The 10022-nt window shown below is 27.7% G+C and overlaps 1 protein-coding gene across 2 annotated transcripts; it reads left to right on the forward strand.

Annotated features, from left to right (window-relative positions):
• Window positions 1-1650: 1650 nt before the first annotated feature.
• LOC108820373 (heavy metal-associated isoprenylated plant protein 3) lies at window positions 1651-3236 on the forward strand. Of its 2 annotated transcripts, none has more exons than XM_018593328.2 (5): window positions 1651-1787; window positions 1901-2039; window positions 2159-2391; window positions 2477-2564; window positions 2662-3236. In XM_018593328.2, exons 1-5 carry the CDS (start codon window positions 1779-1781, stop codon window positions 3042-3044), a joined length of 852 nt encoding a protein of 283 aa, XP_018448830.1. In that variant the 5' UTR covers window positions 1651-1778; the 3' UTR covers window positions 3045-3236. The 2 variants fall into 2 exon arrangements, with proteins under 2 accessions (XP_018448830.1, XP_018448826.1); XM_018593324.2 differs by having other exon boundaries at window positions 1727-1787; window positions 1898-2039.
• The last annotated feature ends 6786 nt before the right edge of the window (window positions 3237-10022 follow it).

Below are 10022 nucleotides of genomic sequence, written 5' to 3' on the forward strand. Positions count from 1 at the left end.
AGGGTTTGTCATTTTATTAACAAATTTGTCATTTCATTAACAATTTTTGTCATTTTATAAACATGAAAATTATAACGAATGCACTTTGCTGCCAGATCCCAATTTGTCATTTTATTTTTGGGAAAAAAATGTAGCATTTCGTGAGTGTTTCTATTTTTGGCAAAAACAAAAAGTGTGAGATCAATTTTGACCAAAAAAAAATGTAAGATTCACGTAGGTTTCCAAATTTATTAAATTTACCCAACTATATTAAAATTAAATGTAGACAAATTTGTTTTCCTGCCATTTTGGCAAAAAATGAAGGATCTATGAAGGTTTCCAAGTTTATTAAATTTACTCAGATTTATGATAATTATCCATAAATTTACATAATTTTATGAATTATCATTTATTTGGGTAGATTTCATAAATATGAAAGTTTCTTTTATGAGTCAAAATATATAATTTATTGGGTAACTTTCATAAATTTTAGAATTTACATCGATTTTATATTAATTCGTATAGATTTATGTTGACTTTATATATGAAAAAATATGTATTATATTAAAAGTAGTTGCTCATATATGATTTTTAAATATTAAACTAGATTTTGACCCGCGCTTTTGAAGCGCGGGATATTTTACGATGAAAAATTTTACTAATAATTTAACAAATATTTTGGTAATTTTTAAAGAGTGTGTATTTAAAATATTTTTGTATTTAAATCAGTATTTTTAAATTCAACCCGATTGTGATTATACCGGTTAATCCAGAGATATGACAATTCAATTTATGTTTTTAAAATATTCATATTAAAAAATCACTAAAACCCGAGACTAACCGATTGAACTAATGGATGACCGATATGTAATCTAATTGGATTTAAATTGTAAAAGTTACATAATTTGTAATCTTATAATCGAAATTTTAAAGTTTACTATTTTGCAATTTATGAAATTATGACGTTTTACAAAATTTTAAAGAGAAAATGATAGACATAAAATAATTAAGATTAATTATTATATTATTTGGAAACATTGATAGTAGTATAAAAGTATATTGTTTGGAAACATTGATAGTAGTATAAAGAAATAAGTATATTGTTTGGAAACATTGATAGTATTATAAAGAAATAAGTATATTGTTTGGAAACATGGATATTAGTATAAAGAAAGAAACATTAGTGATTTAATGTATGTTTAACTATAAAATATAAAGGTGTATTTAATTTAAAAACTTACAAAATAAATATTAGGTCCAACAGAATGTTTCTGTTTTAATAAGATAGATATGATCCAAAAGTTTAATGAATAAAGAATCTTTACGGGGTCTACAAAAGTTAGTTGTTAAATGTTAGTGGGAAAAAAATTATTTTTTATAGGCAAAGTGGATTTTGGATCCCACGAAATTACTTTTCCAGCTTGCCAAGTTTAATAGGCAAAAAGGTTAAAAATGTCATAAATTTATTCTCTCTCTACTAGGTTGCCCAATTGCCTAATATAAACTTGAGGTGGCTTATTTTCCTAATTCAAACTTAAAAGTTGCCCTTTCCCCTAATTGACCCGTAATAATATGAGAGAACGGAAAAAGGAATACGAAAACGTATGTGATGGACCATAACATGGTATACATACATGTCATTCATCACACCATTCATCATCATCATAAAAACCCATTAAACGACTATAAATAGAAACGAAAGGTTCTAGTTTTTTTTATCAAAAGTCTAGTGTTTCTCTCCATCCTCCGACTCTGTCTCCACCCACTAACTACTCTCTCACTAAACTAACCGAGTTATCATGGGCAAGGTAACTGAGTCAAACCGTCCTTAACAGCATTCTCGAATCTTCTCTCTTTGTTTTATTATTTTCACTCTTATCTAATGGGTTTGATTTGCTCTCTCTGTTCTGTTTCTAAGCAGAACAACAATAACAAGGAGAACAAAGGAGATGGCGGCGGCGGCGAGAAGAAAACGGCGTCGGTCACCGTCGTTTTGAAGATCGATATGCATTGCGAAGGCTGCGCTTCCAAGATCGTTAAATGCGTTCGTACTTTCCAAGGTTTTGATTTTATTTCTTTTAACGTTACAGTCCTTTTTATTCGTTGGTGGTTTAAATATCCCCTATTTAATTGGTTGAATTGTTACTGGTAAATTAATAATAATGTCTCTCTCTCTCAGGCGTTGAGACTGTGAAATCAGAGTCAGAGTCTGGGAAATTAACGGTGACCGGAGATGTAGATCCGGCGAAACTCCGGGAGAAACTTGAAGAGAAGACGAAGAAGAAAGTCGACTTGATTTCTCCTCAACCCAAAAAGGAGAAAGAGAAGGAGAAAGACAACAACAAGGACAAAACTAAAACCGATGAAGACAAGAACAAAGAAAAGAAACCAGATGAGAAGAAACCCAAAGAGGTAAAACACAATAAAGTCTAAAAACTTTGGGTTTTGTCTGATTGTTACAGATGATAAAGTTAATAACTTTGATTAATTTTTCCAGGCGGCGGCGACAACGGCGGTGTTGAAGGTGGACTTCCACTGTCAAGGTTGTATCGGGAAGATCCAAAAGACTGTCACTAAAACCAAAGGTTAGAGAGAGACACAAACACAAACACAAACCAATGATTATTATCGCGTTTCAGAAACGCTCACACTGTTTTTTTGTTTGTGCAAACGCAATCGCAGGTGTGAATGGGCTGACAATGGACAAAGAGAAGCAGCTACTGACGGTGAAAGGAACAATGGATGCGAAGAAGCTCGCCGACGCTTTGTCCGAGAAGCTGAAACGTAAGGTGGAGGTCGTGCCGCCGGCGAAGAAAGATAAAGAGAGTGGTGACGGGAAAGAGAAGGAGTCTGGGGACAAGAAGAAAGGAGGAGACGGCGGCGGAGGAAAGGATAGCAATGGTGGTAACAAAGGCGGCGAGGGGGTGAATGCGATGGAGTACGTGGCGGCTCAGCCTGCTTACGGGGCAGCGTATTATCCGGGTGGGCCGTATGGATACCCGATTCAGTCCCACGCGCCGCAGATGTTCAGCGATGAGAACGTGAATGCTTGCGTCGTTATGTAAGGCGGCGGAAGAAATTGTAAATATGCTATAATTTGGGGTACTTCCGGGGAATACTAGTTTTTAATTTTTGGGTTTTCTACGACAGTTTCAGTTTTGAATTTCTCCTTTTTGTTTTTTGTTCGTTTCTAATTTTTAATTTAAAACATGCAAATATTTCCTACGTTTAATAATAATATTTTTAGTATTTTTTCATAGGCTATTTTTCCAATTGCTACCCCATTCTTTTACCCAGCCTATATGCTGTATTTTATCCAAAAAGATAAGGATTGTTGTCATTTAAGACACAGCCAGAAAAAAAAACGATGTTAAGTAATCTGAAGTGCAGAAGATGTATTCAATTTGTCATTTACTATTCCGGTGTAAAAACTACACCATTTTAGTGTAATTCAACGCTAAATTTTTTTTCTCTTCAACCACAACACTAAAATTTACATCAAAATTATACTTTTTATTTTTTTATTATTAAACTAAAAGAATTATATTAATTAATATATAATAAATAAACTTTTTATGTAATTATATTGAACAAAATAAATCACACATAATTATTTTTTTAAAAATATCTACAAATTTAACATATAACAATATTAAATAATAAATTAAATAAACTATTTCACTATACGTAATATACTGGTTTATATACTTATTTTACTTTTTATATGTATTTAATTTGTCACTAATAATTATAAAACTAATATTTTACTAATAAAAGTAAGTAAATAATATTTAATGTAATAAATAGTACTGTGTGAACAGTGTTGGCGTTATGAACAGTAACATACCAAATTTGGTGTGGTACTATAACTTTATACCAAAATGGTGTGATTTTTGCAGTTGGATTGAAAAAGTTTTAGGATAAAAAATACGTTAAAATAGTGTGTTGCAGTTGAGTTAGAGATGACCTAAGCTTTATATTCTAAAAAAATAAAACTAAATCACCCAATCACTGAACCGAGCAACGTTGCAATTGTCTAATTAAGCTTTTTTGTGCAAGTCTAGTTAAGTAAAAAAGTTTTATTGTTTATAGTAAAATACATGTAATTGTCTAATTAAAGTTGTATTGGTGATAATAATGCATGGCATATTAAAATTGAACAGCATCAGGACCTTTAGTCTTTAATTATTTTTGTTGTCATGCATTATTATCACCAATACAACTTAATTGGAAAATTTCATGTATTTTACTATAAACAACAAAGCTTTTATAAGTGGTTCAAAGGAAAAAAAAGCTTTTATACTTGCATGCTAGTCGATAAGTACCAACATAGAAGAGTTGTCATGTTGTCTGTCTGCCTGCACAGTTTTTTGGCCTATAATGAGTTACTGAGTTTTAATTTTACCAAGAGCAATTTAATGACTAATAAATTATAAAAATAAAAGCTCAGTGGTGAATGTCCATAAATACTGAGTCAAAAGTACATAATAAATGCATAATGATATAACTACCATTCTCTTCCTTTTCCCTTCGTAATAAATTAGCTTACGTAGTTTGCTATTCCCACCACTCGCTAGATTGGCAATCTCTGTCGTCTCAATTGCTCTTTTGTGGTTTTAAAAATTCTACATTTTTAATATATAGTTTTGTTTCAGTTTTGGAATAAAATTAGGGTTTTGAGGAAATGGTGTCGGTATTAGGTGTCTCTACTAAACTTTGAGCCAGCCAGCTGAGTTGGATGGGAGTGCTCTCGAGTCTTGTCTTCTGCTTCGTGCCCTCTCTCGTCTTGTAAGTTGTAACTGTTGGAATATATTATTATTCCTTAATTTTTGGATACATTTGAGTCCATATAATATATCAGACTGATGTACTGAACTAGAACATGTCCTTTTATATTGGTATTAAATATCTATATCTAAACTACTATTTTTATATGGAGAGTATATGAATCGAACCATTGCCTACTCAGAAAAACAAGTAAACAAAACAAGCAACTACCTAATAATGGATATGAAACTACTTTTGTAATTTAAAGAATGCGTTGTTGCCAAAAGAAACAAAACCTATTTTTGTTAAGTTCTTATTAACATCAAATTTATGGTTAATAGATTATAATGACCTGAAACCTATTGTTGTTTACCTGTAGATTAGCCAAGGTTAGATTTGGTATATGTGTTTGCTCTTTCAAACGTTACAATTTGGTCTTCTTGGGTAAACTTAATTACAAGTGAAAAGCGAAATAGTATAGTTATATGTTACTACTTGTTTCAATAGGTAAGTCAACATATAGTGAATGCCAACCCATGACATCAATGCTCACATTACTACTTGTTTCCTTTCACTCTTTTATGGTAACGTAAAGCCAAAAGTTATTTATTTATTTCTGGGGAAATATATCATTAATAAGAAATTTAAATTAACATCAACATATTCGTCGTATTCATGTTTTATTATGCATGTGCGTTTGATGCGACATCTCATTCAATATTAATTAAAATCGTTAATACCTTAATACATGCATAAACATGTGTTAAGAACTTTGGGATCATGATGCGGGGTGCTTCATGCCATGAAAACATGATTCATTTCACTGATCATCAATTCGTCATTATCATACATGTTAGTTTTCGACTTTCTTTTCTAGGAAAGTTCCATTCGCGTTCGAGGCAACTAGAGGAACTAAAGGATTTGAAAAAAATCACATAAAAGTAACTAATCACCTGTTACAAAAAAGTAACTAATCAAGCTTTTCAACACGCTTATACATTTCATTTCTCTTTATCATTTTCTTATCAACAATTACAGGTGGGAATATTTTTTGTAAGAAACCTTTTTCACTTTATAAACACTAGAAGTTTACATATATTTAAAGTTACCTCTGTATGTCAAAAGGTAAACTTGGCAAGAAGCTTTATTTGTAGTCCAAAGTGCATTGGACTTCTAAATCTATATTATTAAAGTTGAAGTACAGATTGGAGATGTTTGGAAACATGTATATTAGAATAAATGAAATATGATTGGAAACATGGATAGTAGAATAAATGAGATATGTTTGGAAACATAGATAGTAGAGATGTGTATTTTCTTTTATTTAGACATTTAGCCATTGTATTTTCAATAAATTAATAACAAATGAGAACTGTTTAGAAACATGAATAACATATTTAATACTTCTTTTTATTTTAGAATTTAGCCAGTTTTTACAATAAATTAAACAACATTTTTTCTATATTTCCTTTTATTTACAATTTTGTCACTATATTTACAATTATTTATGGTAAAAATAAAAGCACAAACTGAAATATAAATAGTATATTATATAAAACAATTTTTAAAAACAGTATTATTATCTTATTTAATTTAGTCAAATATAAAAATTTCAAGAGTTCAATTTAAAAAAAATAACATAAAATTAATAATAATTCATAGAAAACTAATGCAAAAAATTAAAATTTGAAACATGGATAAAAGTATATCAGTTTTAAAATATACAAAATGGACTAATCTAATTACCTAAAAACATTGTTTTGTCTAAAATAATCATAAAATAAAATTTTTGTATTTTATATACATATTTCAAATCAAAATAATAATTTAAAGTTGATTTCTATCAAAAATTGATTTAAAATATGCATATATTCAAAAATTTATTTTTACTAAAAATATTTTCCAATAACCATTATTAAAAAATGTTTTCAATAAATATAAGAAAGATACAACAAAAAGATTAATTTCATATACCAACTTAAATTGTGGTTTTTATATTTCACATTAAAATTTAAGAATATAATATATGTGATTATTTATAAGATGATACATATAAAATACTATTAATTATATGATTATTTATATGATGAACCAATACAATTAATTATATGATGACATATATTTGATACATAATACTATAATAGTGACTAGGACTGGGCGTTCAGGTATCCATTCCGGTTCGTTTCATATTTGTTTGAGTTTTTGGGTTTTCGGGGTCAAAGATTTCAGCTCCATTCATATATTTCTAAATTTCAGTTCGAATTATGACTAGGGCTGGACGTTTAGGTATCCATTCGGGTTCGTTTCGAATTTGTTTGGGTTCTCTTAAATCCGTTCAGGTATTTCTATATTAATTAATATATAAATATGTCACATTGTTTAAACAAAATATCAATGTAAAAGTATTGTACAGTTGCGTTCTAAAATCATTTATTTTAACAACAAACGAGATAAATATGTTAATTGGAGAGATAATAAAACAAAACCAGAGAAACACATAGTTTACCAGAGACACTCTATGTGTCGAATTTATTATAAAAAAAGTTTTACTAAGATAAATACATTCAATAATTACAAACAAATAATATATTTCATAAAAGTGAAAAATAATACCCGCGCTTTCAAAGCGGATCAATACCTAGTTAATAAATTATATTATAAACTAAAAAATTAACGAGAGTTAAAAAGAGATGTTGACAAAAATAATTCAATTAGTAGTGGTTCACTGCTAACTTTCGGAAAAAAAAATGCTATATTTCGGGTGGTTAATAATATTTTATGAATCTAAGCCAAAATTCAAATCGTACAAATAAGGCTGTAGGTTAAAATATTTCAAATATTATTGTATATAAATATTTCAAATAATATTTTTAGGTACAATCTACAAATTTTCATTTGAAATATTTTATTACTTTGTACATTTTAAATGTCAAGCATGAGTTGTAAATTGAAAGTTTTATTTAACCACTACGAATGTAGTAGTCCAGTTGGTTTAAGTGTAGTAACTAGGATAAGACCTGCGCCTTACGCATGGTGAAATATTTATTTTAAAATTTATGTTTTCATATTGTAAAATTTCATGATTTCTGAATACATGTGTTTTTGTGTTTAAAATATATTTGATATTTATGTTTTTTTCAATGTAGAATAATTAATTAAGTATAAATATTTGGTACACATAAAAAAATATAGAAGCTCAAATCAAACAATTAAAATGAGATATCATTGATATTCTTATAATCATAGATTAAAGGTTATGAAAACATTTGATGGTATTTATAAGGAAAAACTCAACCGTATATATATAGTAAGCATAGATAGGTTTTCGGATTGTTTGAAAAGTTAAAATAATTAGCACTAATTATCTAAAAACCATATTTTAATGTGATATATTGAACCAATATTTACGTAAATTTTCAATAACTACCACAAACATATTTAGCAAAGTTGTTTTAAGTTGTCGAAATTTTAGACTTGGTGACAAAGTATATTATTATCATAAATTAAACTTACCATATAGAACTTCTTCAAAATTTTGTACCAAGCTTAAAAATTTGGTGGAATCATTAACTTGGTCAAAAAGTTTCTCAACTATTCAAACATTATGGTATAAAAACAATTAATTTAAACTTACCAAAAGAGTTTGATACGTAAATTGTGTATCAGGAAAATTTGGTTCAAATCTTAGGATTTTTACTGTCTTCTAATGATCATAATACCGGCAGTTTACAATTGATTCTATTTCGACTCAATTAAAATTAAAAAGAACATTTAAACGACATTGATTATAGATAATCCGAAACAAATAGTTATTTTCTAATTAAACATATTGTATTGACAAATTTAAGATTTATATATGATCGATTTTTTTTACAATTTTTGTTTGTTTATATAATCATCTATATGTTGGGCTGATACATATGGATATTTTCTTTTACTAACTTGTCAGTAAATAAAATTTAAATATTTTTCGATTTTGAAGTTATACTAATTTTCAAAATATCAGATTTTTACTTTCGTTTTGAAAATATAAGATGGAAAATTAAAATATTAAAAAAGACAATTACAAATTTGAAAACTAAACGAAAATTGTGTCTCTTTGCTATAAAATATTTTTTTCTTTTATTAACAAAACAATTTTGAATAGCTGCGTCTCTTTTGCTATTATTTTATCAAAGCGTCTCTTTGTTATTAATTAAAAAAAAACAACACTTAGAAAATCATTAGTTTCTGTTTTATACCAAAATCATGCAATACTTAGACCATAATATATAGTAAATTTTGATTTAAATTTCTGTTTTAGTAATATGGACTAAGAGTATATCTTACACATTTAAAAAAAATATTATGTTGAATCACAATATAAATCAACCTTGAGCCATTTAAAGAAAGTATCATTTAATGAGATCGTCGAGTATTAATTTAATGAGATCGCCGAGTATTAATTTAATGAGATCGCCGAGTATTAAGTTTATCATATCATATACATTTATGTTTGGATAAATATAATATTTCCTAGAAATTGGATTTTGAACTTACTAATTTTTAATTGATTTTTATGGTGCCACGTAAATAAAATTAACATCATAATTAAGTGACATTTAAGCAAGATTTTTTTAGTTAATACAAACTTAAGGTTACAACTTTTAAAATATTTTTTATTAATATATAGAGGATAATCATACTTTTGGTCAAATTAAATAATCATATTTAGTATCTCTAATTTTTACTTTAAATGCAAAAATAAATTTTCATATTTTGATTAGGAAATCTCGCATAAATGTTGCTAACTATGAGTAACTTACTTTGTACAGAATAAGAAACTAAATTATTCTCTTTATTAATATAGTCAAATATATAGAGTAATTAATCACTGCTTATTTCCAATTTTCTTATTGCGGGCTACGCAAGGATTCATATTTCTTATTTATGGTGTTCGAAACACTATCATAAATAGGAAAAAAGGATTTATATATGTAACTATAGTCTAAACCAATATTTGAGAGAAGTGAGACCAATGACAAAACCTGTAATATATTTAGTAAGTTAAGGGTATTTCTAAATATGGTCTGAAGAGAATTGTGGAACTGACATGTCAGTATGGTATTGGAGTAAATAAGTATTAACTAAAAGGTTATTTTTTACTTTGCTTCCCTATTAATAAGAAAGGGATGATACATATTTATTAATTTGAATTTGTTCATAAATGTATTCACCTATTAATCAATAAAGGAAAAGTAATTATATGTTAGATTGTTAGTCCAATATTGAATTTA

The sequence above is a fragment of the Raphanus sativus genome, chromosome 2 (genome assembly GCF_000801105.2).
Source record: "Raphanus sativus cultivar WK10039 chromosome 2, ASM80110v3, whole genome shotgun sequence".
Lineage (NCBI taxonomy): Eukaryota > Viridiplantae > Streptophyta > Magnoliopsida > Brassicales > Brassicaceae > Raphanus > Raphanus sativus.